General features: G+C 50.6%; 10 protein-coding genes across 10 annotated transcripts; 7 read left to right on the forward strand and 3 right to left on the reverse strand.

Annotated features, from left to right (window-relative positions):
* Positions 1–559: 559 nt before the first annotated feature.
* On the forward strand, positions 560–1,393 carry ASPBRDRAFT_30501 (uncharacterized protein; the record flags this gene model as incomplete). The annotated part of the gene is made up of 3 exons (XM_067622788.1): positions 560–825; positions 873–1,104; positions 1,151–1,393. 3 exons carry the CDS (start codon positions 560–562, stop codon positions 1,391–1,393), a joined length of 741 nt encoding a protein of 246 aa, XP_067479411.1.
* A 53-nt stretch (positions 1,394–1,446) lies between these two features.
* ASPBRDRAFT_178306 (Zn(II)2Cys6 transcription factor domain-containing protein) lies at positions 1,447–2,886 on the reverse strand. Its single transcript, XM_067619876.1, has 2 exons — positions 2,747–2,886; positions 1,447–2,660 (listed from the first exon to the last, which is right to left on the reverse strand). The coding sequence occupies exons 1-2, from the start codon at positions 2,813–2,815 to the stop codon at positions 1,479–1,481; spliced, it is 1,251 nt and encodes a 416-aa protein (XP_067479412.1). The 5' UTR covers positions 2,816–2,886; the 3' UTR covers positions 1,447–1,478.
* A 315-nt stretch (positions 2,887–3,201) lies between these two features.
* ASPBRDRAFT_178307 (uncharacterized protein) lies at positions 3,202–3,643 on the forward strand (the record flags this gene model as incomplete). The annotated part of the gene is made up of 2 exons (XM_067619877.1): positions 3,202–3,266; positions 3,328–3,643. 2 exons carry the CDS (start codon positions 3,202–3,204, stop codon positions 3,641–3,643), a joined length of 381 nt encoding a protein of 126 aa, XP_067479413.1.
* Positions 3,644–3,852: 209 nt separating this feature from the next.
* Positions 3,853–6,192, reverse strand: ASPBRDRAFT_196276 (vWA domain-containing protein; the record flags this gene model as incomplete). The annotated part of the gene is made up of 5 exons (XM_067620975.1): positions 3,853–4,460; positions 4,509–5,522; positions 5,589–5,772; positions 5,827–6,054; positions 6,109–6,192. 5 exons carry the CDS (start codon positions 6,190–6,192, stop codon positions 3,853–3,855), a joined length of 2,118 nt encoding a protein of 705 aa, XP_067479414.1.
* Positions 6,193–7,329: 1,137 nt separating this feature from the next.
* ASPBRDRAFT_43566 (uncharacterized protein) lies at positions 7,330–8,110 on the forward strand. The gene has a single exon (XM_067625022.1). It carries the CDS (start codon positions 7,698–7,700, stop codon positions 7,869–7,871), a length of 174 nt encoding a protein of 57 aa, XP_067479415.1. The 5' UTR covers positions 7,330–7,697; the 3' UTR covers positions 7,872–8,110.
* Positions 8,111–8,159: 49 nt separating this feature from the next.
* Positions 8,160–8,690, reverse strand: ASPBRDRAFT_196278 (VOC family protein; the record flags this gene model as incomplete). The annotated part of the gene is made up of 3 exons (XM_067620976.1): positions 8,160–8,178; positions 8,232–8,486; positions 8,548–8,690. 3 exons carry the CDS (start codon positions 8,688–8,690, stop codon positions 8,160–8,162), a joined length of 417 nt encoding a protein of 138 aa, XP_067479416.1.
* Positions 8,691–10,419: 1,729 nt separating this feature from the next.
* ASPBRDRAFT_153249 (uncharacterized protein) lies at positions 10,420–12,384 on the forward strand. Its single transcript, XM_067619358.1, has 7 exons — positions 10,420–10,642; positions 10,706–10,872; positions 10,929–11,024; positions 11,079–11,179; positions 11,230–11,285; positions 11,331–11,543; positions 11,592–12,384. Exons 1-7 carry the CDS (start codon positions 10,476–10,478, stop codon positions 12,229–12,231), a joined length of 1,440 nt encoding a protein of 479 aa, XP_067479417.1. The 5' UTR covers positions 10,420–10,475; the 3' UTR covers positions 12,232–12,384.
* A 955-nt stretch (positions 12,385–13,339) lies between these two features.
* Positions 13,340–14,901, forward strand: ASPBRDRAFT_43569 (uncharacterized protein). The gene is made up of 4 exons (XM_067625023.1): positions 13,340–13,792; positions 13,839–13,875; positions 13,928–14,001; positions 14,050–14,901. The coding sequence occupies exons 1-4, from the start codon at positions 13,628–13,630 to the stop codon at positions 14,830–14,832; spliced, it is 1,059 nt and encodes a 352-aa protein (XP_067479418.1). The 5' UTR covers positions 13,340–13,627; the 3' UTR covers positions 14,833–14,901.
* Positions 14,902–15,275: 374 nt separating this feature from the next.
* Positions 15,276–17,374, forward strand: ASPBRDRAFT_178320 (uncharacterized protein). The gene is made up of 3 exons (XM_067619878.1): positions 15,276–15,355; positions 15,405–15,527; positions 15,580–17,374. Exons 1-3 carry the CDS (start codon positions 15,287–15,289, stop codon positions 17,203–17,205), a joined length of 1,818 nt encoding a protein of 605 aa, XP_067479419.1. The 5' UTR covers positions 15,276–15,286; the 3' UTR covers positions 17,206–17,374.
* Positions 17,375–17,651: 277 nt separating this feature from the next.
* ASPBRDRAFT_88403 (YwbE family protein) lies at positions 17,652–17,915 on the forward strand (the record flags this gene model as incomplete). Its single annotated transcript, XM_067629515.1, has 1 exon — positions 17,652–17,915. A coding segment is annotated over one exon (264 nt), but the record flags the coding sequence as incomplete, so codon positions are not given.
* Positions 17,916–18,571: the final 656 nt, after the last annotated feature.

Here is an 18,571-nt window from a genome sequence, read left to right on the forward strand (position 1 = left end):
TCTGTACACATCAACACATTGACCATCTTTTTCAAATTTCAGCCTTGCCATAAATTTGCTGTGCACACTTTCCCCCTTCAACTAAAGGGTGGCCTCTGAACGATATTGCTATTTTCCGTCATCACAGCATGTTACAAACCAATCTAGCAGTATCATTGCTCAATCCTCATATTACTTGAAGATCAGCCAGCTAGTCAGCCCAACGACAACAGAAAGAAGGTATTGCTCTTCCTCGACTCTTCATACTTCATAGTCTGACTAGTACTTCAAGCGGCATGTATGTGGATACCGTTTTGGCCCCAGCCAGCGATGATCACTGGGACCACTAAAACGTGGCTGTTCTTCTGCGCCTCCTCGGTTTCGGTTTCGATGCTTAATCGGTATAGGGCTATTTTGCACGAGACATATCCAGCAAAACTGTTGTAGCTATAAAGCACGGTAGGGCACTTTGCTTGACTTTTGCATATACAACTCTCGAATTCATCTCTTTTTCTCAATATACCCTACTGTTGAATCCTTCGCTTTATCAGCTATCTACTTAAGCGCTACACCAGAAAGAATGTCCGCAACCGAACACCTTGACGCAGCCAACTTAGCGGTCTACGCTCTTTTCTCTCTTCCAACGCTTTACTGTCTGGTCGTACACGGCAAACATGGCCTACTCGGCTGGGCTTACGTTCTTGCCATGTGTGGTCTACGTATAGCCGGCAGCGCAATGTCCCTTAACGCTATTCACCACAACGAAGTCAACCCAACAGCCGCGATCCTCAATGGCATCGGGCTATCCCCTCTTCTGATGGCTGCTATGGGCCTGCTTCATGAAGCGTACGTATCCGACTTAGGAAAGTTATTTCAGAGCTAACCGCTCATAGAAACCACTCCATCCACCGCTCTCTCCCTCCCTTCTTGAACTTCTGGGGCTTCCTCATCACGCACATGGTTGTCGCAGGTGGAATAGGACTGGCCGCAGCAAGTAGCGGAGATGAAACACTTCTTCGCGTGGGGATGATTGTGTTTGCCACAGGATGGACTTTGGTGGCCGTTCTGATCTGGTGTTCATATGGGGCTGCTGCTCACAGCCGCCGACTGGGAGGAGAGAAACAGGTTAGTATTTTGTTATATATAGACATCAAGTCACTAACATAAACAGCTTCTTTCCGCTATCACTGTCGCCATGCCTTTGATCGGAGTCAGGGTAATCTATGCTATCGTGACTGCATTCACCAGTTCCAGCCTTGAGGGTGGCAGTCTAGCGGTGCGAGTCATTTTCGGTACAATCCCCGAGTACCTCGTCATGCTCATCTACATTGGAGCTGGTATCGTCACGAGGAACCTGCCAGGCAGTCGGGTTGAATATCCACAACCAAAGAACCAGTTGGAGGTGTCTGTCTGATAACTCCCCCTAGTACGAGTTTACGATTCTCAATCTATAAACATAGCAACTACCACCTGTATACGATGTTCATTGTTGTTCATTATCATAATACTGGATTCCTCATATCCACCACCCCCATAACCACCCCCACCGGCCACCTCATTAATCCCCTCCACTCCTCCGGCAAGATAGAATCAATCCCACGAACCTCCATCTCCGGAATCCCCATCAACCACCACACGTCCTCAGCACCCTTAACCAATGCAAACAAATACGCCAGAATAACCAACGCCCTTGGCCTGCGCTGCGCCACCAACCCCAGGAACTCCCCGGGAACCATACTCGGAAACGACGAGAACCGCTTCCGAATATCATACCCGGACTCCCCCATCCTAACCGCCATCAACAAGCCCTCCAAATACCCAACACACTGCACATATACCCTCATCACCTCCTCACTACCCTCCTCTGCACAGGGAAACACATCTACCAAGAACCTAAACTCCCCCTCTACACTCATATCCCCCTTAGGCCCCCCATCCCGCACCTCCACATCCCCCCGATGCACCACCGGCCTGGCAACCAACAACGGCGCAATGCGCGCCCTCTCCTCCACCAGCCGATAATACACCATCGACACGACGGTGCGTACGCCTCTGGCCATATTCAACCATAGATTCAGAGGCTCGTACCCCACCCCTTCCCCTCCTCCAGCAGATTCCAACCTCGACGCAAGCGTATACAACGATATTAAAATAGCATTCATACACAACGTCTCCGTCACACCACCCGCTCTGTCCCCACTTTCCGACGAAGAATACAATGCCAGCTTCGCCGTCTCCGCTCTATGCCCCTCAACAGCCTTTGCAATAAACCCCCCTTGTACACGGCTCATCTCCTCCGCTTCAGCGGGAACAAGTCGTGCGCGATGCGCCGCAGTCACAGCGAGTAAGGTGGAGAGGAGGGGCTGATACTCGAATGCCATTTCAGGGACGGAAAGTTCCCACATTTTCCGCACGGAGGGGATCTGTGCGGTGCCCATTGTGTGGGAGGTGGAGGTGATGTAGAGGTGGAGGAGGCGGAGGGAGGCGGTGTTTAGGGGGGTGAGGTGGGGGGGTTGTAGGTTGTTCATTTGTAGAGATGTGGATATAGATGTGGATGTCGATGTAGTGCTGCTATTACTGGAATCATCTCGGTATATGTACATCCGTGGCTCTAGGGGTGCATATTCGCAGGGCAGGTTGTGACGATTGCAGTGGTGGCATTTGGGGCGGGTTTCGCTGCACTGGGGCACATTAGCTTATACTTCGGTTATCTACCGAATATAGGAAGGTAATCCTTCGGTATGGAAATAGGGAGGGAAATGGATACCTTGACTTTTCTAGCTTTGCACCGCCGACATCCACGGGTGGATTTGCGGTGGTTGAGTCGTGGGGGCATAATTAGTTAGATACTGTAGTAATCGGTTAGAGGTGCAGTTCGGTTTCGGGTAGAATTAGAATGGTGTCTCTGGAGGTATCGAAGCTTGACTTATCTTAGCTTAACTCTTGTGACATGAGGCTGTGTCAGGCTGTAAAGTGTCCACTGTTTCCACCAACGAGCCGCAGTTTGGGGGCGGATTCGGATCCTTCAACTTGTAGGGTTAGCGCGAGAGTTGACGTTTCGGGCACGGATCGGCATGTGTTTGGGATAAAGACTGGATGTTTGGCCGGAGTAGATAGTTGTTCATCAACAACAACATCAATTCTTCTATTGCATTCAAAGCATATTCCTAAGAGTCCATTCTATCAATATTCTATCTACCAATAATCAATAGATTAATCACCATGGGCCTCATCAAAACTGGTATCCAACTCGCCGGTGCTTACGGCCTCCTCCGCGCAGGGTCCAAGTATGTACAATCGTGCATCATTGCAGGTCGTCAGATCTTTATGCTAATACTCCACGACTAGGGCTGCCAATGAATTCCAAGAGAAGAAGCGATCCAAGCAGGAAGGCCAGAACCATCAATGCTCCTGCTGCCAGCACCACCAGCAACCACCCTATCCTCAACAGTTCTCTCCCCACCAACAAGCTCCCCTCCAACAAGTCCCTCACCATGAGTACGGATACAATTCCCAGATGTATCAACCTCGGGATGGACCTCAGTATGCGAGCAACGGACCTCAATATGTTAATTCCGGTCCGCAATATCAACATCCTCCTGTTCACCACGACGGACAGAGGCCGGAGCAGCAGCAGTATCAGCAGCATCCTGAGTGGCGGTAGATAGTTCATGGAGTGGAGTTGGTGGCTTTTGTGTTAATGTTTTGGTGGAGCGGTTACTAGCATGGGCATATTGAGCGAAACTTGTTTAGATTCCCCTGTACTCACGCGAATAGACGGATATTGCATGTGAATAATCATAGAGAGCGCTGCTTATATTGAACATACATTGATCATTCATTCAATCATCTCATAACAGTAGATGTGATCAGTTACTCTTGATATACCGGCGGCTCTGCACTCCCCGGCCATCGCTCCAGTCTCTCAAACTCAGCCATGGGCACATCATACCCCAGATGCCTCTTCAACAGCTCATGTGTGACATACCGCTCCGGCGCATTACCCTGAGCATCCACAAACGAGACATGTGGATTGACCTCGCTAATCCGCTGCAGCTCATTAGCATGTCGATGGTGATGCGGACACCCATCCACGCCAATCAGAAAGATAGTGACATGAACCCACGACAGCCCCAACAGATCAAGCTCGAACTCATCCATATCTGTAGCCTCACCGTCAAGCAACAGCAGTAACCGCAGTAGTGGGGTCTGCGGGCCGGCCTGCCAGCCATAAACCGGGTGGTAGGTCGCGGATTCCGAATGTCTTTGGAAATGCAGATCCTTGATTTTCTGCCAACCTGTCATAACCCGCGTTCCGCCCCCGAGTTTAATTTTTCTCCACATGTCGTTGAAGTTCGAGTGGTTGATGAAGCCGATGTAATCGGCCTTGTTGGCGAAGGTGACGAGCTGGTACCCGTGGACGTTGTGGTCGTGGACGGACATTGCGTCTGTGAAGCGGCGGATGATTGCTTTTGCAACGTCTATACCGGGTCAGAAAACTATAACTGGTAAATTGATGGGCTACTTACCCTTGTTTTTAGGCTGATTAGAACGGCCGAACCCGGTCACCAAGTACTGAGTGTACAGTGGTCGAAGGGGTTCAAAGTCCATTGATCCCGAAACGTCCAGTAAGATCATCGTATTATCTGTCGTCGATTCTGGAAGATCGAACGGTACAAACGGAGGCGGCATCACCTGCAGGGAGTAACTTTCCGGCAAACGCTGAACACGAAAGGTATCGTCCATAGAGTAGTACACCGGAGGGGGCTCAACAGCAGTGGCCATCCTGGCACGAGCCATCTCCAGAGCGGATATAATATCTGGCTTCATGCGAGTTCCCGTGCTTCCCTCTCGATGGTTCAGCACCCAGTATAGACGCTCCTCAGCCGTATACTCGTACCCTCTCCACGCCGGAGTGATCCCCCGCCACCCAGCGGGAGCGTCGATGCGGAACTTCAACGGGTTGGATGCGCGAGTTGCCCATGCTACTGGAATGGGTTCGAAGTATCCTGCCCGGAGCAGATGAAGGTACTGAATCGGGCGTTTGGCTCGTAGGTCGGAGATTTCCCGCTTCATGCCCACTTTCTCTTGATAAACTGCTACGATTTGACGCCACTCGGGGTCTGGCCAGCGACCGTTTTCTTCCTCCAGAATCGCCTGACGGAGCTCACGCGCGCGAGTATACATTTCCTCGGTTTTGGACGATGATTTCTGCAATGACGAGATGGACAGAGCCCGCTTGAAGTTTGATAATTTGGACGATTTCAATGCTCCTATGGGGCTTGTTGGGGGAGGAGCCTGTGAGGTAGCGGGTTCATCCAATGTCCAGATATCGCATTGTGGCTCCATGGCATCGATGGTGGCTTGCGCTTTCTTGTTCAGTGTCGCGTTCAGGGCAATAGTCTGTCGGACGGAGTTGGTGTATCGTGTCGCATCTGGACGTAGCATGGTCGAGTAAGCAATCCCGTATGCCGAAGGGATTCGGATATACGGATTATGAGAGAAGACAGATGACTGGTAAGAGTCGTGATACGCCTTCTCTCCTGTCCATGCCATATATATCACATTAGTTCTTGTAGTATGTCCAAGTCAGAGGCGACGGTACAAACCGGGATACATCACTGCTTTAGACCACATCTCCTGCACATCGACGCGTTTTGCTTTTCGCCGCTTGTATTCATGGATTTCGCACGTACAGGCCATGAAGTCACTGGCCTCGTGTTCCGGCTCAATATCGCTGTTGTAGATCTGGGCTTTGAGCTGGATGTCCAAGAGTCGGTTCTGCATTTCTTGCTACATAGCCGGTGATGTTAGATGAGTCGCACATATTCTGGTGTTCAGGCGTACCTCATCCTTAGCTCGAACATCACCAGCTTTAGTGACAACATTCTGATGGGGAGCATGCTCTGCTCCGCGCACGGGACTGACGTGCGATTCATATGATGGGGGGAGTGCTTGAACGGTTGTATCCACGCTCTGAACCATCACGTCAGGCCCGCTAGCAACGGCGGTATTTGAGAATCTGTCGGGGTTCTCGTAAAACCAATTGAGGGCCTCATCGAGAGAGCTCGCTTTCTGTTGGGTGCAATGTTAGGACTTGGCAAAAGCTTAACTGTCTGTATTGCATACCTGCAAGAAGATAAGCGCCTTCCCTTCGGTAGCGTTCGGGGCGATGGAAATGAATTTGGCGATATCATCGCTTGATGGCAACATGGTGAAATACCTAGGGGCGCGTTGGGTTCAAACGACAGCAGCAGTCATGAGGAGAAGAGTAGGATAGAAATATCATGCCCGGTTAGCCTCAGGCTGCGGCATTTATCTCTGCTGATGGAGGGTTATCGTGGATAGGAGAAGCCTCGGAGTGCGGAGATGGCCCGGGCGCTACTCTCCGCGCCGCAGATTGGCCGGTGCATAGAGAGTTTATCGTGGCTCAAATGGCGCTATATTCGCCATATGAGCTCGGGAGGGGTAATTCGAACTGAACGAATCATTCGGGATTCGCTATCTTTGCCAGCTCCAATTAGGGCAGTGGGATTGAGGGGACTGTCAGATTGTTGCGAGTTAAAGTTCACTGAACCGAGACGGCCATGAGAATAGTGATGCGCTAGTTGAGGTATCCCGTAGCACATTTGATTGCATCTGATCGATGCACATAGTCTCAATTGAGTTGTACAACATCATATCGCAAGTGTCCTGGTCAGTGAGACAGCCACATCAAGCGCCAATTGACACAGATAATTGATTGCACGGGTGATAAGAAAGGGAAGCCGGGAAGAAATATAGACGCATCCACGCGCCAGTGGCATCTGACATACAGGGATTCCGGAGCAATGGAGAAGTAGCTTGTTCGAGGTGATTGTCAGGTGGTGGTCAGCAAATTAATGAGTACCATGGATAGTACAGTAGCTCCAACGAGCTGGCGTTGGTGGTCACAAAGTGAGTACTACTACACCTATCACTGGATATATATAATCCCAGGCAGTTATTTTTACTACAGCCACAGGGTCAACCAAAAATTTCCTCGAATGGTCAAACAGACTTCTAGTAAATACAAAGTACTAACCTTTCTATGATTATGCATTGATAGGCCCCAAACCACCCAAATCAGATACGATATGTGCACAACCAGAGTATGGCTCGTCGCAATCCATGGCACATTGTCTCGTTGCCTGAGGCAACAGTGCAAACAAGCAAAACACGTGCCAGGGACTAACCAATCAACGACCAGCCACGAGACCAGTCACGGTCCAGGCCCGGCCGGGCTTAGCGTGTCAAAGCGCCCGCCCAAAAAAAAAGAGGCAAAAAAGGGACGAAGATATAAATCTGAAAATTTCCCCTTTCCTTGATCCTCACCCCCACATCATAACACCGATCTCCATCATCTTATTTACTAACCACCACATTCACCATGGGAAACGTAAGCTTCTTCTTGTTGCTGACCCCACGCGAAGTCCTTCCTCCTAGAGCGAAGCGACCAGCGACTTGATTGCGCCTTATCAGACTTAACATGAGATCATCCACAGGGAGCCAAAGCCGCCTCCAAGCGTGAGCGCAACGCCAAGGACACCAAGGCTGGCGGCAAGTCGCAGTTGAAGAGCGTATGTATCCTCTATTTGTGTTTTGATTGATCATGTGAACTTTGAATGGGGGTAGCTTTGTAGGGTGGTGTCGCAGTCTGTTGTAGAGAGAAATGTATGGGAGGGGAATCTCCGACGATCATGCTTACGCAGGGACTACAGAACGAAGCGGCCAAGGATATCATCTGCCAGACTTGCAGGACGACTTTCCTCAAGACTACTCGTGCACCGGCCTTGACTGAGCATGCTGCCAACAAGCACAACAAGACCCTGCAGGACTGCTTCCCCGGCTTTGTGGAGGCGCCCAAGAAATGATGGGATTGAGACTTTGAACGGATTGAGAAAACTTTTTACGAAGCCATGTGTGTATCTGACTTAGCCTATTAAAGTGGCATTTGAAGCGATGTTCATCATCCTGCTAGTTGCAGTAAGAATTTGATGTTAGAATGCATTAACTCGGAAGAAACAAAGGAAATTATCAACATTTCACATGTATGCACAAGTGTGTATTATGCATCACATGACTAATCATATGCATGCTTATGAATTACCCCGCTATCTACTCCGTAATTCAATGCTCGAGAGGAAGAGTATCTAGCTATCTTAGCAGTAGTTCGAGATCCTACATTATCAATTAACATCGGCAGAGATAGAAGATCAAAACATGATACATACTCAATCAAGTTCCCGTCGGGATCACGCACATAAACACTCCGAATCTTCCCCATCGCACCCGTGCGTTCGACGACTTTATTCCCTTCGAGGACATCAATTTTGGCTTCCTCGAAAGCTTGGAGAACATTCTCCACTTTGGTGTCCGTCAGAAAGCACAGGTCGGCGCTTCCTGGTAGGACATTTTGAGCCTTGGGCTCGAACTCCTTCCCGCTCTGGTGCAGGTTGATTTTCTGGGAGCCGAACAGAAGCGCGTGTCTGAGAATGATCATTAGTAGGGTAGATGTAGGAATGAGCAGACTATGGAGCTCAGCCTTACCGCTGAATATCTGGACTACTAGGTGAGGTGAAGACTTCGTGTTTCATTCCCAGGTGATTGGTATAGAATGCAACGGATGTGGGGATGGATCGGACCGTCAGGACCAAATGGTCTAGAGACTTGATGGCGAACTTGGCAGCCATGGTGTTGTAGCCTTGTAGGATGTCGAATATTGGTGAGGAATTTGGAGATGATTATGGAGATAACTGGTGCACTAGATGGAGGAGGACTGTTGCACGGAATACTGTAATTTTTGCCGAACATAAGGCTCGGCAAGTTAGTCTAGACGCCGAAGACATTCACATTCCATCAGCCTCGGCTCATGCCATGCCGCCTACCGTAGAAGATTAAGGCTTGTTTCTAGTACATGCAGAACCCCTACCACCTGCTATTTTCTCTCAATTCTTGCCCGACGTATGCCTTAGGCAGCAAAGAATGTAAATTGGCAGGCAGTAGTAGTTTCATAGGCAGTGAAAACAATTTTTGCCTCCTGAAGTAGGTGCAGAATCAATGACTCAGGTAGATATAAGATAAAATAGTAGGCGGTAGGGTGTGGCATGAGCGGAGGCCGGTGTAGAGGCAGTCTGGCCGGTATAGCAGTAGCATCCCCCCTTACAATATGGAGTTGGTGCATCAACTCAAATTCTCCCAACTCTGCGATGGCCAATATACAAGATTAAGATGTTCGTTGCATTGTTTGGATGGTCAATTATGTGTGTTGTGAGTCGCAGAAGACACGGTTATACGACAGGTTTCCTCTGTTTGGCAGCGTATCTTGACACGAGTCGACATAATCATGGCTATCAGGTAAATTACAGCAGGTGTGAAGTCCTCTGTTATAAATAATGCTCTCTGTTTGTGTCTGGGGCAAGTGATGTTTGTATTGCTCCGCATCATTCCCTACTGCTGCACCATTTTCGCAATGGGAAACCTTAAACAACCCGCCACACAGAGAAGGACGAGAGAGGAAAGGAGAGGGAGATGGTTGCTAAAGCTATGAAGGACGGGAGTAACAATGGTTTAGTGCTACTATTGATTTCAGTTGCATGAAGTGGTACCCACTTCCTTCAGTGAGCACGTTACAAACACCACGTGTTAGGCCTGCATGTATAGCGCCCACCTTGGTCCGTGAAGCTACTATAAGTGCAATACGCGGATAATAACAAATGCCCTGCAGCACGTGGAGATAAATCCACTGTTGTGCAGCTGATTGTTACTTACAAGAGTGACTAGAGAACAAGTATATTCAGGGCCTTTGGATTTCCATTTAAGATTTTGAAATAATGAGCTGGATCGCCATTGTTTCTAAGTACATTGCCGTGCACATAGTGCCTTTAGGCCACCCATCTGGCCAAATGTTCAGAAAGTCGCATTTAGGCGTCCCGGACGGAATTCGTCGTGCAGGAAACAGATGCCGATTGGTATTGAGCGATGGGAAAGGCTCCGGCAACCTTCCTAATTAGGAGAGTGCCATATTAACCCAACTCAAGTGCTCAGTCCTGGCTACTCCTCTCCATTTCCTCTACCGCCGAAAGGCCAGACCAATCCAGGGCTTATTCCGTGATTCAAAAAAAAATGCCATGTTGTACTATCAACTTAGTATATTGGCGTGGGGCGCGCTAAGCGGAGCCAGTTTTACCAGCTGAACAGCGCCATTACTTACCGTACCGCATCAGGCCGTTAGCTGTAATCCACAATGGGCCAATCTCTACCCTAACCCCCCCGTCAGAGATGCATTTGCTTCAGGACTGACTTTCCTGTAGATTTACCGGCAGGTTAATTTCTTTTTCTTCCTTTGCCGCTCGGACTTTCCGAGATTTTATCCCTGCTGCGTTTCTTTACAAAAACAGGGGTGTCCCGCAGTGTGGAGGCCCAGACTCTACACTTTGCATCCTTTCCCTTCCAATACACAAAAACTGAGAAACATCATGGAGACGGAGAAGTCTGGCGTTGAGCCACAGGTGTTGGAAGCCTCGTCTGGCGATAACATCGACCCGGCTTTGGAGAAGAAGCTTCTGCGAAAGCTGGATTGGAGAGTCATCCCGGCGTTATGGTTCCTGTTCCTGGTGTCCTTTATGGACCGATCGAATATCGGGTGAGAACTCTCGTCTGCCACTGTATCTGAAGTTAAGCAGAGTTAACGAGCAGACGTTGGTAGAAATGCGAAGATTGCAGGCATGAGCAAGGAATTGCACCTCGTCGGGAATAAATACAATTTGGCCGTCACCATGTTTACTGTCGCATACGTGATTTTTGGCATGCCGGCAAATTTGCTAGTTAAGAAATTTGGACCGAAGATGCTGGTGCTGTATATGTTTACATGGGGTAAGTTGACTGACGGTATCTGATGATTGTGTCTGCTAATAGGTGTCGTACGGTAGGGCTTTTCGTGATGGGCCAGGGTCTCGTCAAGACCGCGACTAGACTTATCGCTTGCCGCTTTTTCATGGGAATGTGTGAGGCTGGATTTGTTCCAGGTGGGTGTACAATCATTACTGTGTCTTGAGAGATGGTGGCTGATAAGTGATTAGGCTGCGCATACCTGATCGGAAGTTACTATAAGCGCGATGAGTTCCTTCGACGATACGCCATCTTTTTTAGTGCGAATATGGCCGCAGGAGCTTTCAACGGGGTTAGTACCAATGTCCAAGAGACATCGCGACCAATTCTGACGCGCCATAGCTTTTCTCGAGTCTTTTAACACCTCTGAATCTGGACGGATACAAGGGGTGGCGTTGGTAAGTTCGCCCACGTACAGGTTTGTCCACTTTCTTACAGTTTAGGCTCTTCTTGATCGAGGCCATCATCACCATGGGCGTCAGTCTCATCTGCTACTGGATTGTGGTTCCGTTTCCCGAAGACGCCACCTTCCTGACAGCCGAGGAGAAGACTTTGCTCCTGGCACGGCTGAAGGCTGATGGAGGAAGTGTTCGTGACGACCCTATTTCGTTCAAACGGGTGATCAGCATGGCTGCTGACTGGAAGATCTGGATCTGGTGGGTAACTATTATTCTGCAATTGCGCTGTTGACTAACTGGACTCAGCGTGTTGGGATACATTGGGGCCGAAGAGAGCGCCAGCTCTCTCGTGAGCTTTCAGCCGACCATCCTGAAGGATCTTGGATGGACTAGTCGCTCCGCTCAGGAACACACCATTCCGGTTTATGCCGTCGCCTTCGTGCTAACCCTGTCTTGCGCCTGGCTGAGTGACCATTTGCGACACCGGTTCCTGTTCACGGTATTCGGCTCCGTCTTGACCATCATCGGCTGGAGCGTCGAGCTCGCGCAGGTGCCTTCTGCTGGTGTTCGCTACATGGGGATATTTTTCGTCGCATCCGGAGCGTTCATCATGATGTCTACGATCGTGGTGTGGTTATGCGTCAACCTGGGCAAAGGCGTGAAGCGCAGTGTCGGGATGGGTCTGCTTCCTGCATTTGGCAACTGCGGTGCCTTTGTGTCCGGCAATGTCTTCATCACCAGCGAATCCCCGAAATACCCAACCGGATTCGGGGTTGGACTGGCCTTTGCGGTGGTGGCCGGGCTGGCGTGCACCGTGTACTTTTTCGCCTTGCAAGCCGAGAATCGCCGCAGGGACAGGCAGCCGGCCAAGGAGGAGGCACCAGAGATGGTGCAGGCGGCAGATGATCTCGGAGATGCCCATCCGGATTTCCGGTTTCAATTGTAGGCTAAGTAGTCAATAGATGTAATTATGTGATAATTGCGATCGAGTTAAGCGGGGCCAAGCTCATCATGGTTGGCCCGAGCTAATTTGGTACATCTTGGCATGGTGACTACTTTAAACTTATGTCTCATGATAATGCAACCAACTGTTAGCCTGTTAGGGCACTACCAATATTACTAGGTGTGTATTCGACATGTTTTAGTGCTTAGCAGATTTCGGTGCATCTTTCTCAGACTCTGACCCACTTAGGGTCATTCAACTAATGACATTGCTAGTATCGAAGTCTTTCACAAATGAGAAATTGACTGCTAACCCACAGCATTACAAACAATTGTCTAGACTGTAGAAGAACATGAACAATGTCGTCGTATACATCAGGCCATACCCTGCACAATCCACAATTCAGAGACTCTTATCCTGTACCTCCTTCGTCCTGGCCCGACTTTACACAGCTGACCAAGCTTCCTGTCTCTATAACTATACTTGCTGGGGCGGTGCAAACCCCTGCTGGTGAGAACTTAAATCAGACAGGATTAGACGATATCTGGGAGTTTGAAAAATATCCAATTACAGTCGTTATTGTGATTACACCATCACATCCTAGCAGGGTATCTGCCACCAACCGTGAGAACATCCGGCCATATGCTATTGACACGGAGATTATGACCTTTTTGTAACATAGCACATAGTAATCTTCCCTTAATTTGCCAACATTAACTGTTTGGGTCTCCTCTCCGGTCTGAGGATCCTCGTATCGGGGTCTTTCCGGGTCTAAGATCATAAGATGCGTTATTCTAGCTGGCGCCATCACCGACCCACCATCACCAAATTAAACTAATTATGCCAAGACCACTCATAGTCTGATGAGATATGATACATACACGCACTATTATCCATAGGATTGCTAACTCCGTATGTACGTGAGCCCTAGATTGTGCGAACTCCTGACACAGGCAGACGATGGAGGGCTAGCTCCTGCAAGAAGCCAAGTACATCCTTCCAGGCCGCCAGGATTACATGCTAACAGCAGATTAGGCCTCGGCATGCATGGCCGCATAACTAGTAAAGCTTAGACAAATCCTCTGGATTTCTCTAGCAGCGATGAGGATCCCGTGCAGCAGTAAAATTTCCGGGAGATCTCGGCATGGCAATCAAAGATCCCTGTCGGATTGTTTTGTGGTGAACTAGAACTGTTAATTTCTGTGAGGCAGGGATTGAGTGACTATGGAGCGTGCTGCTGCATATGGTACCCGTGTGAACATTTCCTAGAGAAATTGTCTTTTGACGCTTCGCTCCTTTATACCCGTACACTCGCTTTACTTTCGTTTGTTTTGTCTTCATTTTCCTTCCTTTCGCATCTGTCCTTGCCTTTCTACCGCCTGGCCAGGCGATCATCGCCATGGTGGAAAGTTCGCTAGGTGTCCCGGACAAAGGCCCCATTTTTGTCAAGGCCACGGCCGTCTTGACGTGCATTGCGTTCGTTCTGGTGGCATGTCGCCTGGCATGGAAGATTCATGCCCAGCGCAGGCTCGCTGCAGATGATGGGATCATTGCTTTCTCGATGGTAGGTACCCAGTATTGATAGAAGAAATCTACTGACACAGTGATAGGCCGTGCAGATTGTCAATACTGTTATGGGTGACTTGGGTATGTTTTCCCTATGACATCCACTCCCACTCCTCATTACTGATTCATCCAGCATGTCACTATGCATTCGGCAGACACAAAGCTGATGTCGTCAAATCCGGCGGCAACATTGTTGTCGCTTTGAAGGTGATCTATCTATATTCTGTTGCATCATGCCTAGCTAACATTCGAAAGTTCTTCTGGCTATTCCAAATCCTATACAAACTCATCCTCTGTCTGAACAAACTCTCCTTCCTCGCCTTCTACCTCCGCATCTTCCCCAACCGAACCTTCCGCCTCATCAGCTGGATCACCATCGGCCTCGTCGTCTCCAGCACCTTCGGCTTCGTCATCGCCACCATCTTCCAATGCATCCCCGTCCGCGCCAGCTGGGACAAGCACATCCCCAAGAAATGTGTCCACAACGCCAGCTTCCGCTGGTCCTGGGCGGGGTACAACACCCTGATGGATATCTGGGTGTGTCTGATGCCCCTGCCGGTATTAGCGCAGCTGCAACTCGACCGGATCCGGAAGATCGGAGTCATGCTGGTCTTCTGCATGGGATTATTCGTCTGTGTGACGAGTGTGATTCGCATGTGGGCCATGGAGAAGAGTACGACGACTACGGATCCGACCTGGGGGTCGTTTGATGCGTTGCTGTGGAGTGCCGTGGAGGCTAATACGGGGATTATTTGTGCGTGCTTGCCGTTCTTGAAACATCCGATTCAGAAGGTGTTACCTGGGTTGTTTGGGTCCATGTCGAATGGGTCGAGGAAGAGTCGGAGTCGGACGAGGCCGGGATATCAGATGAGTCGGTTGGGGTCGCGGTCGGGGAATGGAACAAGGGATGTGGATGTTGGTTTGGGTGATGATGATGATGACGATGCAGATAGTATGGGGAGTCAGGGGCCGATTGCGAAGAACCAGATCATCGTGAAGACGGGCATTAGCATGCGCAGTGAAGCGGCGCATCCGTGATGCTAGGCCTGGTATTGACACGTCCTCATTCTTATTCACACAACACACACAATAATGTCTCTGTCCAGCCCATTGGTTTCACTCTTATTAGTCTCCCCCAAGGCTGACCCTGGTCTTGGCACCAGTTCAGCGCAGCCACTGTCCATTCTGTGGTTCGGATGTTGTCCGGCCGTCCGTTAGTGAGAAATTAGCCTGTCGTCCACCCGTGTCCACTGTCCAGTCCCCACTCGCCCTGAAGGCTGAGATTGATGGGTCGATGGCCGGTGCCAAGACGCCAGGATGCTGCTTGGATGGTGGAGTCGCTGACTTGAAGAAGGATTTGTTCCTAGTGTAATACCAATACATCTCCTCCTGTTAGACTGGTGAACACGCATTAGTCAATGCATGATGTGGCAGCATAAAGAGGCGGGGCTACAGACATTGCAGCTCATTTCGCAAACACTTTGATTGCAAAATGACACAGAACACTACGGTCGAGGCTGCTCATACTGTGGCGGATGCCTTTCTAGAAGCACTGGCTGAGGTAGATGCCCTCTTTTGTCTAGTTACTAGAGGCTATCTGACACCGACAGGCTGGCGTCGACTATCTCTTCACCGTGCTTGGCTCGGATCATCCCAGCATCATCGAGGCCTATGTGCGCCGTCAAAATGACCCGGCCAAGCAGTACCCCAAGATGGTCCTGTTCCAACATGAGGTATGTTACCTACATATCCATCACAGCTCATGCAGCCATGCTGATCGCCTAGTTCGTGGCCATGTCCGCCGCCGATGGATATGCCCGAATGAGCCACAAACCGGCCTGTGTGATCGCCCACGTGGACGTGGGGACTGCCGCGCTTGGTCAAGGCCTGCACAATGCATCCAGCGGACGCGCCCCAGTGGTGATCTTCGCTGGTGTCGCTCCGTCCACCCTGCTGGGTGAAGCCCCGGGGTCGCGCTCCGAGCACGTCCAGTGGTACCAAGATATCCGCGACCAGTCCGCCCTCGTGGCACCCTACAGTCGCTTCAGCGCGGAGATCAAGTCCCCCCATAATGTCGGGAGTCTGGTGCATCGCGCCGTTCTCATGGCCACCACTGGCTCCCCTGGCCCAGTGTACCTCACAGCCACGCGCGAGATCCTCGCCACACCAGTGCCGAGCCTACAGGCCCGTCCCAAACCCATCCCCTCCTGTCACCTGGGATCTCTATCCCCGCAAGCAGTGGAACTCATCGGAAGCGCACTGCTGAATGCAAAGTCCCCACTAGTCGTGACCGGATACCTGGGCCGGAACCACAGCGCCGTCCAGGAACTGATCAAACTGGCCGACACCGTCCACGGCCTGCGGGTCTTCGACTCCGAGCTGCGCGAAGTCTGCTTCCCAGCTACGCACCCAGCCTGCGTCACAAGAGGAACCGGCGCTGCACCGGCTGTGCAATCCGCCGACGTGATCCTCGTCCTCGACGCCGACGTGCCCTGGATCCCCCGTCGAATCCACCCCTCCCCGGACGCAGTCATTTTCCACATTGACCTCGACCCGCGCAAAGAACGCATGAACATGTTCGACATCGGCGCAGCAGCCACCTTCCACGCCGACACAGGGCTGGCACTCACCCAACTCAACGCACACATCACCTCCTCGCCTCGTCTCACGGAGATCCAGACTACCTGGACCGATCGACGTGAGACCCAACGCACCGCCCACGCAGAAGGCCGCGCCCGCATCGACGCCCGAGCAGCGAAGCTCCGAGATACTCCAGATGCACCCTGCAGCGTAGACTTCCTCTGCAGTCGCATCTGCGAGCTCGTGCCAACCGATACCATCTTCGTCACCGACTCCGTCACCAATCAAGTCGCCATGACCGAGCAGTTGCAACTCACCCGTCCGGGATCACACCTAACCAAAGGAGGCAGTGGTCTGGGATGGGCCGGGGGCGCCTCTATCGGTGTGAAACTGGCTACGACGCGGTACGATATCTCGAATCGACCAGATGTGCGCGTTAAATCTGATACTAGCTCCCCGTTTATATGCAATATCACTGGCGACGGCAGCTTTATCTTTTCGGTCCCGTCGGCAGTCTACTGGGCTAGTCATCGGTATGGATGTCCGTTTTTGACTGTGATTTTGAATAACGGGGGGTGGAATGCCACGAGGCAGTGTTTGGTGGATGTGCATCCGGGGGGTGAGGCGGCGAGCCTGTCGAGTAAGGAGTTGGGAATATCGTTGGTAGAAGATGGGCCGGATTATGGGGGAATTGCAAAGGCAGCGGCGAATGGGAATTTGTGGGCGACCAGAGTCAAAAGTGTGAGGGAGTTGGATGAGGCGTTGAGGGAGGGGGTGAGGGTGGTGCTGGAGGAGAAGAAGGGGGCGGTGGTGGATGTGGTGGTGCAGTAGCAGAGATGACCCTTACAAATACTACATGATATGGTTGAATTGCTTTGTCTTATGATGAATAAATGCATCTTGGAAATATTCACTTCATGAGCTGTATTGAGTTGATTGCTAGTATACATGCAATATTCGGAACTGAAGATGCGCACAATAGCTCGTACTTAAGTTTCTCCACGGCTATAGAATCTAACTCTTATAATGATACTATTCACTAATGTAATAAATATCTACTGATCGTAGAGTATACCATCATCACCCAGTCCTCCAATTCACTCACTGCCTTGTATAATCCATCTAAAATAATCTTTAGGTCCACCAATCACATCACACAAATCACGTGCCTTTAATCTCCACATCTCACCACAATCTTATCAAAACCCATCCCAACACAACTGCTCATCCCCCCAAACACAACTAAATACATCAAGGGAAGAAAAAAGAAAAGCAAAATGCCCCCCACAACCCAACACGTCCGCCCCGGCGCCGGTGTCCACATCGTGCTAAAAAAAGACCAACCCACCGGCCGCACCGTCAGTGGTATTGTGGGCGAGGTACTCACGCGGGGGAATCATCCGAGGGGGATTAAAGTTCGGTTGGTGGATGGGAGGGTGGGGAGAGTACAATCCATGAGTCATGATTTTAATTCTAATTCTAATATTGGTGAAGGTGGTATGGTCTCTGAGGAAGGGGTGCTGGATCAGGGAAGGTCTTGGGGAGGGAGAGGAAGAGGTGGGAGGAGAGGGAGGGGGAGAGGGTATCGGGGTGGTGGAGGGGATGACGGAGAGGTGCCGGTGGAGAGTGTCGGGTTGGATGCGTATGTTACTCCAGGATATGGAGGGAGGCAGAGAGGGAGGAAGGGGAGGGTTGTTGACCAGAGTATGAATGATCTGGATGAAAGGCCTGCTGTGGATGGGGGAGGTACTGCAGATGCAGGGGTCATTCGGTGTCCGGTTTGTGAGGTGTTTGAAGGTGATGAGGCTGCTGTTGCGCATCATGTGGCGGAGCATTTTGATTGAGATATCTCTGGAGATTTCTGGGGATATCTGACCTGATCGGGGATATGATATGGATGATTAGATGGGTTCATATCCAGTGGTATCTGGCTACTGGGCTGCATTTGAAGCACTACATTGGCATTGGATTCGAGCCGAGGGAAGGCCTGGCTACCGTGCTGACCGGGCTTGCAAAAGGCGAGTATCATATATGCCTACCCAGTGGGGATGTGCATCTCCTGTGGACAATATTGGGAGCTCGCCAGAATGTACCATTCACTGGCAATCTACTGTGACACGCGCAAGCAGTGATGCAGCAGGAAGCTATGTACAACATGGACCGCAGAAGAAAGGGAAGCAAAAAGACGAATTTGTCG

The sequence above is a fragment of the Aspergillus brasiliensis genome, assembly GCF_001889945.1.
Source record: "Aspergillus brasiliensis CBS 101740 unplaced genomic scaffold ASPBRscaffold_6, whole genome shotgun sequence".
Classification (NCBI taxonomy): domain Eukaryota; kingdom Fungi; phylum Ascomycota; class Eurotiomycetes; order Eurotiales; family Aspergillaceae; genus Aspergillus; species Aspergillus brasiliensis.

Excerpts from the sequence above, each read along its gene's own strand:
- ASPBRDRAFT_178306 (XM_067619876.1), bottom strand. The coding sequence starts at position 2,815 with ATGCCCCCACGACTCAACCACCGCAAATCCACCCGTGGATGTCGGCGG. Across the intron at positions 2,661-2,746 it reads GCAAAGCTAGAAAAGTCAAG|TGCAGCGAAACCCGCCCCAA; the intron begins GTATCCATTTCC and ends AATGTGCCCCAG.
- ASPBRDRAFT_43566 (XM_067625022.1), top strand. The coding sequence starts at position 7,698 with ATGCTTACGCAGGGACTACAGAACGAAGCGGCCAAGGATATCATCTGC.
- ASPBRDRAFT_178320 (XM_067619878.1), top strand. The coding sequence starts at position 15,287 with ATGACACAGAACACTACGGTCGAGGCTGCTCATACTGTGGCGGATGCC. Across the intron at positions 15,356-15,404 it reads TTCTAGAAGCACTGGCTGAG|GCTGGCGTCGACTATCTCTT; the intron begins GTAGATGCCCTC and ends TGACACCGACAG. Across the intron at positions 15,528-15,579 it reads TGGTCCTGTTCCAACATGAG|TTCGTGGCCATGTCCGCCGC; the intron begins GTATGTTACCTA and ends CTGATCGCCTAG.
- ASPBRDRAFT_153249 (XM_067619358.1), top strand. The coding sequence starts at position 10,476 with ATGGAGACGGAGAAGTCTGGCGTTGAGCCACAGGTGTTGGAAGCCTCG. Across the intron at positions 10,643-10,705 it reads ATGGACCGATCGAATATCGG|AAATGCGAAGATTGCAGGCA; the intron begins GTGAGAACTCTC and ends AGACGTTGGTAG. Across the intron at positions 11,286-11,330 it reads GGATACAAGGGGTGGCGTTG|GCTCTTCTTGATCGAGGCCA; the intron begins GTAAGTTCGCCC and ends CTTACAGTTTAG.
- ASPBRDRAFT_43569 (XM_067625023.1), top strand. The coding sequence starts at position 13,628 with ATGGTGGAAAGTTCGCTAGGTGTCCCGGACAAAGGCCCCATTTTTGTC. Across the intron at positions 13,793-13,838 it reads GGATCATTGCTTTCTCGATG|GCCGTGCAGATTGTCAATAC; the intron begins GTAGGTACCCAG and ends ACACAGTGATAG. Across the intron at positions 13,876-13,927 it reads TACTGTTATGGGTGACTTGG|CATGTCACTATGCATTCGGC; the intron begins GTATGTTTTCCC and ends TGATTCATCCAG.